Genomic DNA, 20,440 nt, shown 5'->3' with positions numbered 1-20,440 from the left:
GAAAGAGGTGGTTCTTTTGCAGGGGTGCCACAGAAAGAAGCTTCTCCGTCTTAAAATGCTTTCTACATTGGTTCCAGATTCTAAGTGAGTGGAGCACAATTGGGTTATTAGTGTATTGCCGATAACGTGTGTTTATTGGAGCACAAAGCAAGGAATACAAAGAAGTACTGCAGGATTTTACTTCTATTGCGGTCCATGCCTGTGTATGTTCTTCTATTTGTGTCCAGGTTCTTATCGACTGTATATTTGCCGCCCAGTAATAAAACTGGAAGTTAGGTAGAGCCATGCCGCTTCTGCCTTTTGTCTTTGTAGGGTCGCTCTTTTGATGCGTGGATGTTTAGAATTCCAAATAAATGAGGTTATTGTTGAATCTAATTGCTTAAAGAACGATTTATTAATGTATATTGGTATGTTTTGAAATAAAAAAGGAGCTTAGGAAGAATATTCATCTTAACAGTGTTAATTCTTCCAGCTAGTGTGAGATGAAGGGTTGACCATCTATGCAAGTCTTGTTTAATTTTTTCCATACAGACAACGAAATTTTTTTGATAAAGAGCTTTATGTTTACTTGTGATGTTTACCCCGAGGTATTTAAACTGTTCTGCAATGATAAAAGGATAAATGGTATATTCTAGAAACACACCTTTGAATTAAGCATTATTTAAAGTCTCAAAGTAGTTCTTCATTTAAAGTGTTATGGGTAAGTACCTAGTTAAAAGCAATAAGACTTCTTATGTGTAAACTGCTATCAGAAAATAAAATTAAAATTTTAATATTATATATGATCTCAGGATGTCCTAGTTTCAGACAGTTTCAAGCACTCTTTTCTTTTCCCTTATAGGATCCCAGTTTAATTTCTGGTTAATGCCAAAGTCCTTGTACACATGAAATTCTATTCAAATTCCCAGTTTTCACTTTTGGCCCAAGTTCTTCCATATGCAAGTATTGCAGTGTGATGGAGTAGTCTCCTAAATAAAATTGCTAACCAGAGTAGAAAATGGGTTTAAAAGTTGGATGCATCGATGGTTTTCTCTTTTTGCTGAGATAAATCATCAGGCTTAAAGTCATTAGAGCAGTTTCTGAGCCTATATGACGTTTCAGACAAATTCACATTCAATAACTTCCGAAATCATTTGATTCTAATAGACTCAGGCCTCTCCAGAATTATGACTTGTAAGATAAATGGAAGCTACTGAAACAATGAAAGTAAATCATCTGCTCTAAGAATAAAGTATACCCTACACAATGGATTATAATTTGTTTAAAGTTCTAAATGGAAAAATACTTCCAAGAATAGACAACAGCTTATGGTATACATTATTTTCTTTTTGTATTCTTCAAATTTATAAATGATTTGCATTTCCAACAATGGTCCCTATCAGTCCAGTAAATTATGAAATGTTCGGCATTCATGTCTGGTAGCGCTGTGTTTTGCTTCTCTATTCCAAAACATCATGACAGTTTCTATTTCCTTTATATTTCAAGAGTTAGAGGCACGAGTAATAAAATGACATGCATTCTTGTAGTTAGATTTTAAACAAATTTGCTTTGTTTGGACAGATAATCTAAGTTCTAACATTCCTGGATATTCTTAGCTACAGATAATTAAACAGAAATGCCAGATGGGAAAAGAAAGAAAAAAAACCTGAAAACATGACTTTTGCCAAAATACAGCCGGATGTGGCATTTTTAGAAAATCATTAGTCTGTCATTTCATCTGTGATAATTTTGAGAGCATATACTTAAATATATTACTAGTTTTCTTTTTTCTTCCATCATAATAAGATAAAAGATAAAGTGAAATGAATTATTATTTGAAATGGCACCAGTATTAATGAAAACCCAAACTCAAAAAAATATGTAATATTGAATGTGTAGACAATAATTGGTGCACTAAACCAGGCTGAACTTGGTCAACTTTAACAGTGATACTGACATTACACTACTGTTTAAGCAAGTCCAGGGAAGGCAACCTTTGTACACCACCACAATACTGAAAAGCAGAAGGCTAATATATAAAAATGATCTATACCTTAGTGTACAGCTTGCTTTCACTTGCAACAAGTGAATACAAATTGACACAATCAGCGCTTTCTGAGCTACTAGCCCAATGTAAATACTATTATATGTACTAGTACTAGTACAGGCCGCCACCTTCCTTTGCAAAAATGTTGTGCTGTTCTTTTTTTTTTTTTTTATTAATTTTATTACAATCAATACATAGCAATCAAGTTTTTACAAAAAAAAAAGAATTATGTTAAGAACAGATCGATCCCCACCCTTGAGAGAGAGAGCAAGCCAAACGGTGTAAAATTTAAGGCTTTTAAAAATACCTAAATCAACAAATTCTCTGTGCTTTATAAATCATTTCAAAATATTACTGATTAGATCCTGCCATGTTTTGAAAAAGTCTGCACAGATCCTCTAACTGAGTATTTGATTTTTTCCAATTTTAAATAATATAACACATCAGTTTCCCACTGACTTAAAAGAGGAGAGTTTGGGTTCTTCCAGTTTATCAGAATAAGTCTGCGTGCCAACAGTGTAGTGAATGCAATCACAATTTGTTTGTCTTTCTCCACTTTAAGACCCTCTGGAAGAACCCCAAACACAGCTGTTAATGGGTTAGGAGGGATTGTGAGTCCAAGACTGTCTGAGAGGTAATTAAAAATTTTTGTCCAGAATAATGTTAATTTGGAGCAGGCCCAGAACATGTGACCTAGTGAGGCTGGGGCTTGGTTGCAACGTTCGCAGGTTGGATCATGCCCTGGAAACATTTTGGAGAGTTTTAGTCAGATGTGCTCGATATATAATTTTGAGTTGTATAATTGTATGCTTTGCATATGGAGCTTGAGTGAATTCTCTGCATTGCTACTTTCCACTCCTTTTCTGATATATTAATTGAGAGGTCATTTTCCCAGTGTCCTCTTGGATCTTTGAAAGGAAGGGATTGTAAAAGGATTTTATATATTGTAGAGATGGAGTCTAACTCCTTGAAATTGAGCAATAATTTTTCCAGCGTGGATGAGGGTGCAAGATGAGGAAAATCTGGAAGGTTCTGTTTAACAAAGTTCCTGATTTGAAGATAGTGAAAGAAATTTGTAGCTGGAATGTTAAATTTGGAATGTAATTGTTCATAGGATGCAAAGACGTTGTCTATATAAAGATCTCTAAGCAAGTTAATTCCAAATTTTTCCAGATATTAAAACTGCATATGTTTGTGAGGGTTGAAAGAGGTGGTTCTTTTGCAGGGTGCCACAGAAAGAAGCTTCTCCGTCTTAAAATGCTTTCTACATTGGTTCCAGATTCTAAGTGAGTGGAGCACAATTGGGTTATTAGTGTATTGCCGATAACGTGTGTTTATTGGAGCACAAAGCAAGGAATACAAAGAAGTACTGCAGGATTTTACTTCTATTGCGGTCCATGCCTGTGTATGTTCTTCTATTTGTGTCCAGGTTCTTATCGACTGTATATTTGCCCAGTAATAAAACTGGAAGTTAGGTAGAGCCATGCCGCCTTCTGCCTTTTGTCTTTGTAGGGTCGCTCTTTTGATGCGTGGATGTTTAGAATTCCAAATAAATGAGGTTATTGTTGAATCTAATTGCTTAAAGAACGATTTATTAATGTATATTGGTATGTTTTGAAATAAAAAGGAGCTTAGGAAGAATATTCATCTTAACAGTGTTAATTCTTCCAGCTAGTGTGAGATGAAGGGTTGACCATCTATGCAAGTCTTGTTTAATTTTTTCCATACAGACGACAAATTTTGTTGATAAAGAGCTTTATGTTTACTTGTGATGTTTACCCCGAGGTATTTAAACTGTTCTGCAATGATAAAAGGAAGGGTGTCTAATCTAATATTATATTAGATTATTCACCGGAAAGAGTACACTTTTATTCAGATTAATTCTGAGACCAGAGAGCTTTTGAAATTCTGTGAGTGCTGCTAAGACTGCAGGCACAGAATTTTCTGGGTCCGATATATACAGTACCATGTCATCTGCATATAATGAGATTTTCTGTTCCAGTCCTTCTCTGCTAATCCCCTTTATCTGATCAGTATTTCGACAATGTATTGCCAGTGGTTCAATGGCAATTGCAAACAGCAGTGGTGACAAAGGGCATCCTTGTCTTGTGCCACGCTCTAGTTTAAAGTAGTCTGAGCAAATGTTATTGATGCAAACTGAAGCTTCTGGGTTAGTATACAGTAATTTAATCCATGCACAAATGTTCGGGCCAAACCCAAACTTCTCCAAAATAGTAAAAAGGTATTTCCATTCAATCATGTCGAATGCTTTTTCTGCATCCAATGATAATAATATTTCTGGGGTGTTTGATTTAGTTGGTGAGTATATTACATTAAACAGGCGTCGAAGATTTGAAGATAAGTGTCGGCCCCTAATAAATCCAGTTTGGTCTTGTGATATTACTGAGGGGAGCACTTTCTCCATCCTTCTAGCTATGATTTTAGAGAGTATTTTAACGTCGTTATTCAGAAGTGAAATTGGTCTGTATGATGCACATTGTAATAAGTCCTTATTTTGTTTTGGAAAGACAGTGATTAGTGCTTGGCGAAAGGTTTGTGGAAGAGATTGGTTATCTCTGGCTTCTGTAAATGTTGCTAATAGGAGGGAGCTAGCTGAGCGGAGAATTTCTTGTAAAACTCTGCAGGGTAGCCATCAGGGCCTGCTGCTTTTCCACCTTGGAGTGACTTTATAGCATCCAGTAATTCTGATAATGACAGAGGTTTATCGAGCTCCTCCACACTAAAAGCGTCAATTTGTGGTATCTGTAATTTATCCAGAAATGCATTAGATTGTATATTGTCTTCTTTAAACTCAGTAGTATATAGGGATTTATAGTAGTCTCTAAAAGTGTACATTATATTTTTGTGTTCGATGATTTTATCTCCATTCGTGTTAGTAATTACGAGATTGCGCTATGCATATCTTGCTTGTGAATTTGTTGCGCTAAAAGCTTATTAGCTTTCTCTCCATGTTCATAATAATGATGTCTGGATTTGTAAATTAGTTGTTCGGTTTCTTTAGTTGTCAAGAGGTTTAATTCTGAATGTAGAGCCTGCCTCCTCTTATGTAGAGTCTCGCTTGGTAGTCTGGCATGTTCTTCATCTATTTTAGTAATTTCGCTTTTATCTCTGCTACTTTCTTCGCTTCGGATTTATTTCTGTGGGAAAGATATGAGATAATCTGTCCTCTTAAGAAGGCCTTAAGAGTTTCCCAGAGTATTCCTGCAGAGATCTCAGGGGATGTATTTGTCTCTAGAAAGAATTCAATTTGTTTGGATATAAATTCAGTACAATTCTCGTCAGCTAATAGAAGCGGATTGAGACGCCATCTGCGGGTGAGTGTATGGGGCTTAGTAATTTCAGCTCCAAGATCATCGGAGCATGGTCTGAAATAACAATAGCATCGTATTTACAAGATTTAATCTTAGGCAAGAAGTTATTATCTATAAAGAAGTAATCAATCCTTGAGTAGCAATGATGTACTGGTGAGTAGAAAGAATATGTTCTTGAATTTGGGTTTAAAACCTCCAGGGATCTGATAAGTTGTGATCAGTTATAAACTTTGTAATTATCTTTGCGGTGTTAGTTGCGTTCCCCTGGGGAGGAAGTCTTATCTAAAAGTGGATTTAGAACACAATTAAAGCCCCCAGCCATTATAAGTTTATGAGTGTTCAGATTGGGAATGGATGCAAATAAATTTTGTATAAATTCCTTATCATCAACATTAGGTGCATAAACATTTATCAAAATCATTTTACAGTTAGATAAGTCTCCCATGACCATCACATATCTCCCTTCAGGATCCAATACTACATCTGATGCTACAAATGGTACTGTTCTATGTATGAGAATTCCCACCCCTCTAGTTTTCTTTGTAAAACTAGAATGGAACATTTGGCCAGTCCAGTCTTTTGCAGCCGGAACTGATCCTTACTTAGTAAGTGGGTTTCCTGTAAAAATACTATTTTAGCATTTAGACCTGTTAGGTGAGAAAGTACTTTCTTTCTCTTTAATTCGTGATTCAGGCCTTTAACATTCCAGCTTACGAGTTAACTGTCCCATCATGGAGACACTGATTCTGAGTTTTTGGTGTCATATTATAGTCTTAACTGGAAGTGAAATAGTTTAGGTCTTAATTTCCTATTCCCCCAAGAGTTGTTGCCATGCAGCTTATTATTACGTTGATAGTTATAATTATAAAGATTGAGATGATAGATTAGATATAGATCAAGCCTGCTCTCTTTCTCTTCCCCCCTTAAACCCCCACCCTCCCTTTTTGCCTCCCCAGGTGAGGCTAAAACCCACTTCATGCAGTCCCAGTCCTCTGACATACCCAGAGACAGAGCACGTCCAAAGCACATCAAGCCCCCATGCAGTGGCGCTTTAAGGTTAAAAGATAGAGATATCTGTTACCAATATAGTCTTTAAAAGAGGAAAAAAAAGAAAAAAAAATATATATATATATATATATATATATATATATATATATATATATATATATATATATATATATATATATATATATATATATATATATACATATAATCTTCATCAATTTTAGTGCATTAAGATGATATCCCCAGATAATAAACCCAGGTGATGGTGTTAAAGATGTGTCCAAAACAAGCATAACAAGTCTTAATGCAGTAATAGCAATAACAGCAAACCAAGGGTATGATATTGAACAGTCTCATTTAGGGTACACATGAAATAATTAGAAAAGAAAAAAAAAAAGAGGAGGAAAACGTAATTAAGCACAATAAAACATAAACATTTAGCCCTAGTAATACTAAGTAATGATAAGTAATAAGTAAGTAATAATATAAGAATATGAGAATATATGCTGATAAAAACCCGTATTTTAAAACAAATAGATCAGACAGTAGATTATTAATCCTAGCTTTATCATTTACCGCCATGACTCACAATTATGTATCAGAATAGTCCCGGATCAGCTTTCTTAACTCATTTTCTGCCTCCTCCTTGCTAGCGAAAACATAGAAATGACCCTGCCATTCCACTTTCAGTTTTGCCGGATACAGGAGGCCGTATTTGACATTGGCTTGCCGTAGCAGCTGTTTAATATTATAGAAGGCGCGTTTGATAGCTGTTGCTGGAGAGAAGTCAGGGAAGACGAATGTGGCAATCTTCATATATAATATCTTCCTTTTTTCCTGAGGAGTTCCATCACCTCTAACTTAAATGATAATCGCTCAAAACGACTATAAAAGATCTTGGTCGGGTCTGACGGTGTTTGATCACGTGCGTGTAAGCCGCTGCTATCTCAGATTCTGCTTTAAAGTCGCCCCGATTATTTTAGAAAAAGTTCAGTTGCGAATTTCACGGGTTTAAACTTTCGATTCTCCGCAGGCCTTCAATTCTGACATTATACCTTCTATTCCCATCTTCTAAAGCAGCCAGTCTGTCTCCAAGTTTTTCTCCGAGTTTTTACATTCAACTGACATTTACTGCTCTTTCCTCGGCACTGGCAGCTAGATGTTCGCTATTTCGATCCGATTCGTGAATGTCTCACTAAGATGCTCCAATCGATCAGCAAGCGTGCTCAGTTTACCGAGTTTTTCTCAATGCGCTCTTCAATTTTACCCAGCACCTGTCAAAGTTCAAGTTGTACCTCTTGACGCAGCCTTTCATTTGCCTGTTGGATTTCCTGTCGCAGCCATTCATTGGCCTGTTTCATCTCCTGTTTCAGTCTCTCATGTGCCTTTGCCGTTGCTTTCTCATTAGCCTTCGCTTTTCTTTATATCTTGCCTGAGCTCAGCGAGCAACACTTTCAGTTCAGATAGCTCAAATGTGCCTTCTTGTGCCGTAGATGAAGCAGCAGACTCTGCTGAAGCGGTGTCCCGCTGCTCCAGTCCCGCGTGATTGCGTAACTGAAGCCGCGGACCTCCCGGCCTTTTCCAGTTTCAGGTAATCCTCTCCAATCGGCGAGCTATCCACATCTGCACTCACGATCGCACCTTCGCTCCCCTTTTCGCTCTCAGCCGGCGACGATGTAGCGGACCGTGGTCCCGAGGAGTCTGTACTTTCGCCCATCTGATCCAGGTCTGTCTCTGAGAGGCCGTATCTCGAACTAGGGCTTGCTGATCGCAGCTTGGATGTAGCTTTAGTCTTCGATTCTTTCGGACCCCCCTTCTTGTTGGCCATGTTTATATGTGTTTACATATACTGTAGCGGTCCCTCTCGGGTTGAATAAATACAGGATATCTCAGAATAATAAGCAAATAATATGAAAAATAGCACCACTGCTAGCGGAGCTCCACTTCAGACGTCCATCTCTCGCATCGGACGAGACCAAATAATGTTGTGCTGTTCTGATTCTAACATTTCTGTAGAAGAAATGCACTCTTAAATCTTGTGAGACACTGCTTCACCTTCTCCAGTTGACCTCTACTCTGTGGTTTTAGGTAGACTTGGCCTTTTTGTAAACATGCTGGAAAGGATCATATTTGTATTGTGATTATCCTCAATATTTTTTTACAGTTTACAGTTTGGTCCATCTTGTGCTCAGCATAAGCTTAAAGATTTGGTTTTAAGATCAAAGTATCCCTTGCTTACTAAAGGGTACAGATTTGATCTCATCGTTCAGCTTCCCTAACTGGCGTATCATGAATAAAGTCAAAAGCTATTACTGTTTGAATGAAGGCATGCTCATGGGAGAAAACAATTACTACAAATGATATGAGGCTTCAAATCTTGTGGAACCTTCACCAGAATTCTGATCAGTTCCTAACCTTTTAGAACTGACTGGCCCATATATACATGAGTCTACACGGGATGCTGTCAGATCATGCATTGAAAGGAATTGTTCAAAAATGAGTGAAAGGATGAACCAGTGGACAATTATGTGAAGATAAATAAATGGACATTCTAAGACACCCGGCAACTTAATAATGGAATGATTAACCCTATAGTGAAATCATGTAAGAATAACTAACATCACTTATTTTTTTACAGTATATGCCATATTTTTATGGGGACCATCATTATAAGACATTTTATAAATATAAACCTATAGTACAGCTGTTTTTAGTTTTTTTTTTAATCTTGTGTAGGTTTAGTAACTAACCTCTGGTTACATAAAGTGTTTGAGGTTAGAATTGAATTGTCTAACTTGTTATTTATGACTCAATGCATAAGTCAGTAGGCCACATAGTCTGTCAGTTGTTTGACGGAATTACAGAACACATTTACTTTAGTGGCAAAAGAAAAACATGAACATCTTTTTCCTTGTTCTTCTAGTAGGCTCCTGTGTAAGATAAAACATCTTGTTTTGATTGACCTTTCTTATATTACTAAAAGCATATATACAATACAACAAAACCACAAACTTTTCCCCCCTAGGGTTTATACAAGTTTCTAATGAACAATTTAGGATTTGCTGTCTATAGAATTTTCAGTACTAATTTCTCATTCATGGAATTTAACAACACACCATAAAGCATTAGTTAAAAAAGAATGAATCTTTACAAATCGCTGAAACCTCACAATTAAAACAATAAAAAGGAGCCTGCAAATTTCACAATTAAAGAAAGGAGGAGGAGGAGGGTAGAAACAGTGCATAAATGTTCTTTTAAAAGTGAAACTGAAAAGACACTTGAGCAGAGTGAATATGACTGGCTGCGAGTCAGAACTTTATGACTTAATTTAACTAACACTTAAGTTTAAGGGCCAGCTTCATTTTTCAATTATGCACAGATTTCATACGCTTGACTGCATTTTATCATTTTAATCTCATCGCTGTTTAGAAGTCATTTGTGCTACAATATAAAATGTGACAGGGCTAAAAACAGCTGCTACCAGAATCTTTACAATGAACCATTTCTAAGTGAACATATAAAAATAATTTATAAAAAGAAAAAAAAAATATTCAAAGAAAATAGGTAGAGATCATTTCTGTTTAAAAGTGAAAGGAGATTTCAAAGCAGCTATCTTATTCAAAACAAAACGCAAAGACAGTTGCTTTATTTTTAAATATATTGCACCATTCAAGACTCTGACGAAAATACTTTACTAAAGTTGAAATATGTTTATCAGTCCTTACAATCTGAATTCATGGCCTTAACTGAAAGAATCAAGTATGACTGCATCCTTCAGACAAACATGTTTTAGGAACATGAGCTTGAGAATGAAATATAATTTCTATTAGTAACATGCATATTTCCACTAAAAAAAGAAGTGTCCCAAAAGATAGCTTGCTTTATAAGAAGAAAGGCTCACTCTAAAAAGAGCTAAGACAATTTATATTATTTCAAAAAACTGAAAATGCTAAGATGCTTCAAGCTAATGGGTAGTAAAACGTGAGCATTCTTGTAATTAGAGTAAATTCAATATTACACTTAGTGAGAAAAATAAGAGATACTGAAGGCATATTTATGTTTGTGACCTTCTTTAACTTGAAATTAAAGAGATTTAAGAAATCTCATGGGATATCATAGTTAATTTAACATTAATCATACTCTAACATATCATGCAAACAAGCAAGCAACATAAGAAATGTTTACTATTAACTACTTCATGTCCTGTCAAAGGTGTAAATTAAACTTACACACATTTGAAAAAGGTATGTCCTTTCCAGGGTGGCACAGTGGCACAGTGGGTAGCGCTGTTGCCTTGCAGTTAGGAGACCTGGGTTTGCTTCCCGGGTCCTCCCTGTGTAGAGTTTGCATGTTCTCCACGTGTCAGCGTGGGTTTCCTCCGGGTACTCCGGTTTCCTCCCACAGTCCAAAGACATGCAGGTTAGGTGCAATGGCGATTCTAAATTGTCCCTAGTGTGTGCTTGGTGTGTGTGCGCCCCCTGCGGTGGTCTGGCACCCTGCTCAGGGTTTGTTTCCTGCCTTGTGCCCTGTGTTGGCTAGGATTGGCTCCAGCAGACCCCCGTGACCCTATAGTTAGGATATAGTGGGTTGGATAATGGATGGATGAATGGACATCCTTTCCACAATCAAGACTCAGCCATGTGCCTTTTCCCCATCTAAACCTCTAAGGGGATCTTTCACCCTTATACAATCCCATAGTCATTAAAGAGGACTACACTGTGATACGATGTGGTTCAGAAATCCTGCTAATTGTAGGTTGCTCTTTCATGAACTATTAGAAAAACCTGGTAGGAGTTCTATTCACAATACATCCCATGATAAGTAAACATATTTGGAGTTGGTGCTAAATAATGGACAAGCAGGAGAGGAGGAGTTTTCATAAAATGATGATCTTAAAAATATAGAAAATGTGTGTCTTTTAATGAAAAAGGCATACTTACACCAAATAAAGAGGAATATGTTTCTCTGTTGGAACAATAATAATCTGAATTTGTGGGCTGTGATTAAAATGTAAAAAGTGTTGTAGTGATTACCTGCGGACATCTCAACACAACGATCAATAAAACTAATAACAGACAGTTATAATGCTTTTACTGTTGTTTTTTTTTTTTTCTTAGAGTGAGAAATGATTAGTTTTTTTCTGCTGAACAATTTTCCATCAAATAACAACCTTCTATAAAGTGTTGCATGTTGGTAGGACAAATGGCAAGACTACTATTAGAACTGTAGGTTGTTTAGGTTGTCTTGAATTGTATTATTAAATTACACTCTTTCTAAGAAGCAATCATCTGGTTATGGTTGCTTCTTTTCACGTGATGGAAGCTCTTAGATCAGACTGACCAAAAATTATACAGTACATGCCCTTGATTTTTTAAATGCCTATAAAATATATTTCTATTTCCTAAATTTGTCATTATTGTCTGTTGCTTACTTATGTATGAAACACATAGAAGTTTACATTTTCAAACAATACGACCAATCTTTTATATTGTTTACTGCTTACAAGCTGAAATGACCCCGTTTCTGTTACTGGTTATACACGTATCAAACAGCTTTCGGCACTTTCATATAAAACATCATGCAATACATATTCTTTTGACATAATGCAAAATCAAATATCAAACAAATCACAAAACAGGCTGAGTGTCAGTGACTACCACAATAACTTCACACATTTCATATACTTATTCCAAAACCTAGTCTAGACTTCAATGTCTGCGTGGGGTTTGGAAACTTCCTTCACATCTACATGGCTCTTCACTGGATGCACCACTTTTCTTTCACTGTTCCATGTGAGTTTCTTTGATTGAAACCTCTAAATTGGTTTGTTTTATGTGGTTGTGTGCAAGTCCTGTGATAGAATGGACCTTCATTAATGCTAGTTTCTGCTTTATGCACCAAGTGAAGCTTGGACAAGCGCTGGTGAAAACAAAAGAAGAGGCAATGTTCAAATTATAAAAGTAAATCATAAACAGCTTTGCTTTTAGCAACCAAATGAAGTCATTTACTTTCTCATAATAATACCCAGTAGTTAAAAACCATGACCTGTGGTGCTGTAATACTGAAATATGCAATTACCTTGACAGTGCAGTACACATTTAATTGCTGTGAGGGCAAAAGGTAAGTGTGACAGAGTGTAGCAGCACCTTGACCATTGTCTAAGGAGCTACATGATTATGTATAAAGGTTCAAAGTAAATTATGAGGGACTGACAGGGCTATTAGTCATGCTAATTCTTAAACATACATACATTAGACATTTTACAAATGAGAAGAGATGGAATAATACATCAGATTGATTGGAACTCTCCTAGGATTTCACTGTTAATGACATAACACTGGATTTTATATATATGTGTGGACTTCCGCATACTTATGAAGTTACAGAATTGCCAGAAATTGGCCTAGTTCAGAAAAACTTAAGTTTTTAATACAAAACAATGTTTTGTTTATTTAGAAACATTGAGATGATTTGTTTTGCTTCTGTACCTTTATGTATGCAAATATTATAAGATTTTGTAGTTTCTCTTCCATCATGCAAGTGCACTGGGCCTGTTTTTAGTCAAGAGCACATGCAAGAATAGTTTGAACTGAATATTACATGTTCAACACATACTTGGGAATGTTTTGGCTGCAAACCTTCACATAAACATACTTACTTTGTGGAACACATATGCCATATTTGACTTGAACATACACTGTACCTGGTCATCTTCGATACACTGATACTTTACTCAAATATACATATGCCTTGAACATGCACATATCTTCGGAAAAACCAAAAACTCATTTACACGTTCCTTTCACGACATACAAGTATACTCACGTACATAATGAATTCTGGATTCACTTTAAATATTTGATCCCACATACTTAACCAAATGAGTTTGTTGATGAATTAAAAAATCCTTATGCTGAGTTTAAAATGACAAAGGAATCGTTTAAGAAAGTTTTTCATAAAAAAGTACTGACATGTAAAGTAACATTTATCTTTATATTTCTGGTTCAGCTGTTTGAAAAGACATGCTTTGCACATACTTGATTTATGGTTTCTTTGAAGGGTTAATAAATAAGTGCAGCTCACGCCCGTCAGCCTCCTAATATTTGTCATCATTTACATCATTTTATGAAAATATGATTCTGTGTCTGCTGTGCTGTACAAATGTACTGGGGCTATACATTCAAAAATAATGGAAAAGTAAATTTTATAAACTAATCTAAAAAATTGTGTATAGCAAATAACAAAGATAACAAACATAATGCCTGAGGAGGTGCAGATATTTATTTGCAATTTAAAAATATGAATATGTGATATGTGTGTATTATATGTACACATTTTCTTGCTTCTTTCATATAAATATACATGTTTCTGTTTGTGTGTGTGTTTAGATATAAATATAATTTAGTTACATCATGACCTTTTGACAAAATTAAAATGCAGAAGATTGTTCCTATTTAAATTGTACTGCCTTTCTGATTATCATTAATAAATACAAGATATGTAGCGAGCCATACTTTGACCACTAATGCCATTTTCAATATTTCTTGACATTGGCAAGAGTTGAGAACATTTATATCCAACCTTTTTTTTAATTATGGTCCACATATCTGAACTCTAACCCTACATTATATGTTTAATATATGGTACATTCACTTTATATTTGCATACAAAATAAAAATCACAATCAATACAGAAAAACTTTCAACAACAAAAGAATTGCAACACTAAACTGAAGTGTTAAAAACAAAATTAAATAAATAAAAGCATTATTTTTTTGCAAATGTGATGGCAGAGTGCTCTAGTGTCCCAAGTTAAAATGTATTTTGTTTACCACCTATATGAAGCTGCAATGTTCTTCTGTGTCTGTGCGTTTTCTTAAGATATTCCAGATTTTCTCAAACATTTAAAGACTAGGTCCTGACTAAAGTGTCTAGAGTAAGAGTGAGCGTCTCTGGGACTGTACCCTGAGATGGGCAGGCATCTGGTGTCCACCATTGTTTCCTTGGTTTTAAAAAAAGTAGTAAGGATAGGCTTAACTGGATAGGAGTAAATGGGTCAATAATGGATGGCACATCATGTTTTAGATTTTGTATTTTGCAATGCTCTATAGTTTAGTCTTCATTTTTTAGTTTATATTGCATATTTCAAAAATTTGTAACATACTTTCTTTGGCAAAATTTTACAGAACTCTGAGTCTATTGTCTTGATTTTGTTCTTCCATGCCCTAGACTCACACCTTTTGATCCAGTGTTACTTTTTTATGTCAGGGTGCTAAGAATGAAGGCAAGTGGTTATTTTATACTTTCATTGCAATATATTGAGACATATTTAGTGATGTATTTAATGATATATTGTATTGTAAAGTCCAGATTTGAAATTTAAAGGGTGAAAAGGGTAGTACTACTATAGGCAATAGAATTAATAGATTTCACATCCATCCATCCATTTATCTAACTATCCATCCACCCACCCATGCATCCCTATACAATGGGGGATCATAAAGTTTTGAACCTGACCTAGTAAGATGAACACACTGCAAAAATGTTATGAATTGTAAAATCATCATTTTGGGACTGCAAGCAAGCTGCAACCTCCCTCACCTACAGGACATTCAGACCTGCTGCTATTAACTGTACATAAACTGTGAACCATTCATTCGTTTCTTTCTTTCTAAGACTTTGCTAATCATACTCACAGAATGTTTTACTTATTAAGTATAGCTCAGCATATTTCTTGATTTACGTGTGCATTGTATTCATCGAACTTATTCATTAAGATAACAATCATGAGCTAGTGAGTATAGTATCTGTTCAAAGAAATTCAGAGGATATTAACACATTTTTTGACAGAGACGAGACCTGAACTGCAAAGTATTTTTTTTATCATGAGAACGATTAGCTGATTATCAGTGAGTAATACCATAAAGCCTAAAACCCTACATAGGGTTATTGCCATAAAGTATGGAGCACCCAGAGGTAAGAAAGAGACTCAATTCCATCTGAGAGACTCCATCCAGCTGGACAAAAGAGATAAATTTTGAATTGCAACTAACCATCTTTAAGGTCACCCCCACAAAGATGACATTCCTGGTGCAGTTCTTTGACTTTCATATCCTTATTAAAATCATCTTCCTTTATATTTGCCTGAAGTGAAGCCTTTGGATGGCCTTAGGAACTTTACATCCACATATTGCTATTCATTTACTATTATTCATTTAAATTTCTGTATCATTCATTGCTTTTGTATATTTATTCATTTTACTAAGCTTTTAAACTATTATACATTTCCTGCACATCTTGGATGGCTTAAGTAATGAAGTAAATACAGGGCACTCTGTGTAGTTAGACAGGCACTTCTTTCCCACAGGGTTAGCAGATGAGAAGGGATGCCTTCAGTAGTGAGCAGCACAAGAAGGAGCAATGTGCCAAAGAAAAGGTGCATCATATCCACTGTCTAGGGGGCACTGATCTGGACTTCTCAAGCCAAAGCTAGTGAGACCCTATTAGGTAGTACTGAGGAGTGTTAGACTGTGTATGAATCACATATAATCAGTGTTTATGGGGGCAGTGTGCGTAGTGTGTTCATGCATCTGTTAAACTTAGGGTGAATGGTAGTAGGCCAATCTTTAATGAACCTGGTAAATCCGACTTATTCCATAATACATGTTCACAAAACTTCTCTGTGTCTCTCAAATAATATTTTTTTCTCCAGCTTGTGTAAACACAATTAGTCTTTATTGTTAGTATAAAACAACCCACTTAGTTAGCCTTTCACATCGTTACATTGGCGAACGGGGAAAGTCATCTGGCGTCTGGCCTGGAGAGTAGGGTGAACGTGGCAGTGTCTTTGTAATGCATGCTATGAAGCAGAGAGTGAATGATCTTCACTGCTTTCACCAGATTCTCTGTTGCAAATGACAAAGTAGATCAGAATAATAATGACTGGTCATCTGGACATTTACAGGCATGTAAACTTTACACCCACAAGATCATAAACAGCCATGCGCATAATCTTGTTAAAACTGGCTTAGATCTTGGATGGCTTTGATGTTGGAGAATCAACTTGCTTTAGTTGTGTAGACTGTTGTCTGGACTTTGTCATAGTGATGTATCCAAAAGTCATCTCCAGGTGTGAAACACTTCTTAACATTCTCTGAAATCATTACTTTTAAATTTGTCTTGGAACATTGGCGTATAAAATGAAACACTGCTTCGGTGGCGCAACGGTATCAACTGTTGACTGGTAATCAAAATTTCACAGGTTCAACCCCGGACAAGTCCGTTTTGAAAAGTGAGCTGATCTTATTCTTACTATTTTAGAATAAAAACATACATTTGATTCCAGTCTGTAACAGCCGGTGTAAATGTATGATACTTGTAAAGGTTCGCTTTGTTTTTTTTTTCAGTTTTATTCTCTCAGTCATGTTCATGATCCCAACTTTACCCCCCCCCCTCGCATTTGACACTGCTGTTTTCACATAGACGTGCTATAACAGAGGTGAACTCAGATGATGACGACGGTTCTACATTGGAGCAACAATGCACACCGCACTTTTGCCATTGCTGTACTTTTTATATGTACATAGGAAGCTCTGCACTCTACTTGTCACTTTACGTTGTAGGAAGTAAGTAAATAAAGGTAAATAGGTAAATAAAATTCGATCTGGCTCTTACATACAAAGTACAGCGACGGCAGCTTCCACCTTCGGCTATAGACTTCTTCAGTATGCAAGCGACTCTCCACGCTAGTGTTTAGATCTAGATGGTGTATGTGCCCAAAACATTAACATTCATATGTTACTTACATAAAAGTCAGATCAAATGTTATTTACCTTGAGTTATTTACTTACTTCTTAGGCCGGAGTTATACTTCACGCAACGCGCCACATGTTGCAGCGGACGCTCCTGCTACGCAAGCGTTGTAGTGTTCATACTTGCGCGCGTACTTTACGTAAATCTGGAGGAATCCACCAGGTGGCAGTGCGAGATATTATCACGGTGAGAACATGTTCGACTTCTCTGTGTTGTGAATTGCCTAGAACACCTATTAAATTCTGATGACACCTTACCGCAATATCTCTGAAAAGGATGTTTATTGATTAAATCCATCAATCCACGGATGTGTCCATTCCAGCAAGCACTGGGCATGAGTGAGAAACAGTCCCTTGCTGAGGCCTCAATTCATCGCAAGGTGAATACAAGCACACATACACTAGCGTCATTTTAGCGGCACCAAATCCCCAAATCTGCATATCGTTAGAAGGAAACCGGAGCACAGTGTGGAATACAAGCAGGAAATACCAGCAACACAACTCCCTGCGAGACAGCAGTGCTATCACTCCACCACCGTGACACCCCCATGTGTGTAATTATTCCCCCATGTGTGTAATTAACAGTATTCATTATTTAAATGAAATTATATGTAAAATGTAACATACACACTTTAATGCATTTCATCATGAAAGTAATATCAGGTATAAATCAAAAGATTCTAAATGTGCAGAGAGTTGGAATATCATACATTTGTTCTGACGACGATCTATTGCTGCTTTCCGCTGCTGTCAGGTCCAAGAAGCTCATAGCGATTAAAAACTGGGATGACGTTTACGATGGTCTGCTTTAAAGATAAAGTAAACCACGAGGTTAAAGTGGATATTTTGAGATTAAAGCCGAAATTTCCACTTTAATCACAAAGTACACGTTTTCACCGTGTCCTTTATTTTTTTCTCAGTGGCTCAAATATAATGCTATACACATGATGTTGCTGTAGTTAAGTTGCAAAAATAAAAAACATGACACAAAAGATGGTATGTGAGACTTTTAAAATGTATCGTGTCATTACGTTCGGGAACTATCTACATGTGACAGAAAGCCTCTATGCATATCCTACGGGATGAATGCTTCGATGTGGTGAAACAAAATGCCGACATACAGATGCATTCGTGGTGCTTTTATATTCAAGCGTCGTATATTCCCGATCGTAATAACACGATCAATTTTAAAAGTCTCACTTACCATCTTTTGTGCCGTCAATTTTTTTTTGCAACATCACATCGGCAACATAATGTATAGCGCTGTATTTGAGCCACTGAGAAAAAAATAAAAGACAGAGTAAAAATGGGTATTTTGTGATTAAAGTGGAAATTTCGGCTTTAATCTCGAAATGTCCACTTTAACCTCGTAGTTTACTTTATTATTAAAGCAGACCATCGAAATGTCATCCCAGTTTTAATCGCTACGAGCTTCTTGGACCTGACAGCAGGTAAAGTAAAAAAATAAAAAAAAGATGGCACAAAAGATGGTATGTGAGACTTTTAAAATATATCGTGTCATTACGATCGGGATTATGCAACGCTTGAATATAAAAGCACCACGAATGCATCTGTATGTCGCCATTTTGCTTCACCACTTTGAACCATCCATCAAACAGCAAAGCGCGCACATCGATCCCCGAAGGATCTCCAAAGAGGCTCGCTGTCACATGTAGATAGTAAACAGAGACTCTGACGTCACGTTCCGACTTTAAGCACACTGCATCGCCCGACTTTTTGCTGGTACTGCAACTCGCGCACGCGTCGCATTAATTTCTGAGGACCTGCTCAGAGGACGCGTGAAATGAACGCTGGGAACGCGTGGCAGCCATGATGCGGGCGCGTACGCGTTCTGAGCGTGAAGTATAAATCGGCCCTAACAGCGTAAAGTCACAAGTAGACTGCAGAGCTTCCTGTGTTTGATCGACATGGGCATGCTCAAAAAATTTTGTAATGCCACGAAAAGTTCCTGCTGACACTTTAGTATGCAAGCAATGGTACGAGAATGCAGTTAGACTTTTTTTTGGGGCACATACACCATCCAGATCTAAACATCATCCTAGTTCACCTCTGTTATAGTGCGTCTATGTGTTAAAATAGCAGTGTCAAATGCAGGTTGGGGGGTGTGGGTGGCATCGTGAACGCGACTGAGAGAATAAAACTGAATAAAAAAAAAAAAATGGTAATAATCCTATAAAAGGATGTCAGTCATGCACACCCACACTCAGTCAAAACAGTCCAACTAATGGTCAAACACATTGTGGTGTGTTCTCAATTAATGTTAATTCATGTGTTTTTTAACAATTCTTTTCATACATTCACCTATGTTGTTAATCTAATCAGTTGTATCAAAAAAAAAAAATTAACAGAACTAAGATGACATTAAAAAATGTTTGGATTTAAATGCTAATAGGAAGATGTTAATACTTAATACATGAGAAAATTTTGACTTCAAAGAAACAAACCCTATGACAATCAAATACAAAATAACATAATAATTTAACAATTTTGAAAATGAATGAAAATAATTTTGGTTTAACACAAACTTGCCATAGTGCCATATTGTTTGTTCAGTTAAAATCTGTGCTTTATATAGTGTATGTCATACCAAGCACAAACAAAAAACTAACTAGTTGACTGAGAGAGAGAGAGAGAGAATGGTTGGGAGCATTTGTTGCCACACCCACCACATGACGAACCATCCGGATTGGGACAAAAGTGCAACCGTGCAATGGGTGACACCTCAGTACCACACTGGAACAGTGAGAGGTTTTTTTGTTTTTTGTTTTTTACGGTTGCTGGAGTGCTAATCCTGCCACCAACCCCCAAGTTTTCTCAGCAAGTTGTAGAATCTACTTGCAGAGCTGGATGCAAGTTAATGTCATACCCAAGATGGAGCAATTGCAGGTTAAGGGCCTTGCTCAAGGGCCCAATGGAATAGAGTCACTTCTGGCAATTAAGGGATTCCGAATACCAGTGCAGATACCTAAGCTTCAGAGCTAGTAACAAAATAAGCATGGCTGGTGCAGCTGAGTTTCAGTTGTTTCTTATACTTATAGAATCCGTGTGTGACGCCCATCCAATCATCTGGAAATCCATTTAAAATTCTGTGTGTGGATTTTTCTTTTTTGGACTAAAAATAATTCTCTGCTTTCCTAAAACATCAGTCAGGCAGCAGCACCTGTCAAGCTTGTGAAAAGTCAGTTCTTGAAGGTGATGTGTAGGAGGTGGGAAAAATGGACAAGGATAAAGATCTGATATACTTTG

The 20,440-nt window shown here is 36.5% G+C and overlaps 1 protein-coding gene across 1 annotated transcript in view; it reads right to left on the bottom strand.

Annotated features, from left to right (window-relative positions):
- csmd2 (CUB and Sushi multiple domains 2) overlaps window positions 1–20,440 on the bottom strand; it is a 967,861-nt gene that overhangs the window by 658,635 nt on the left and 288,786 nt on the right. Inside the window, exon 5 of the mRNA XM_039739491.1 lies at window positions 9,248–9,266. Within this exon, the coding sequence (XP_039595425.1) occupies window positions 9,248–9,266 (19 nt within the window). The remainder of the gene's footprint in view (window positions 1–9,247; window positions 9,267–20,440) is intronic.

Source organism: Polypterus senegalus, chromosome 17 (assembly GCF_016835505.1).
Source record: "Polypterus senegalus isolate Bchr_013 chromosome 17, ASM1683550v1, whole genome shotgun sequence".
NCBI classification, from domain to species: Eukaryota; Metazoa; Chordata; class Cladistia; order Polypteriformes; family Polypteridae; genus Polypterus; species Polypterus senegalus.
The sequence above is the reverse complement of the archived record's forward strand: the minus strand, read 5'-3'. Positions and strand labels throughout refer to the sequence as shown.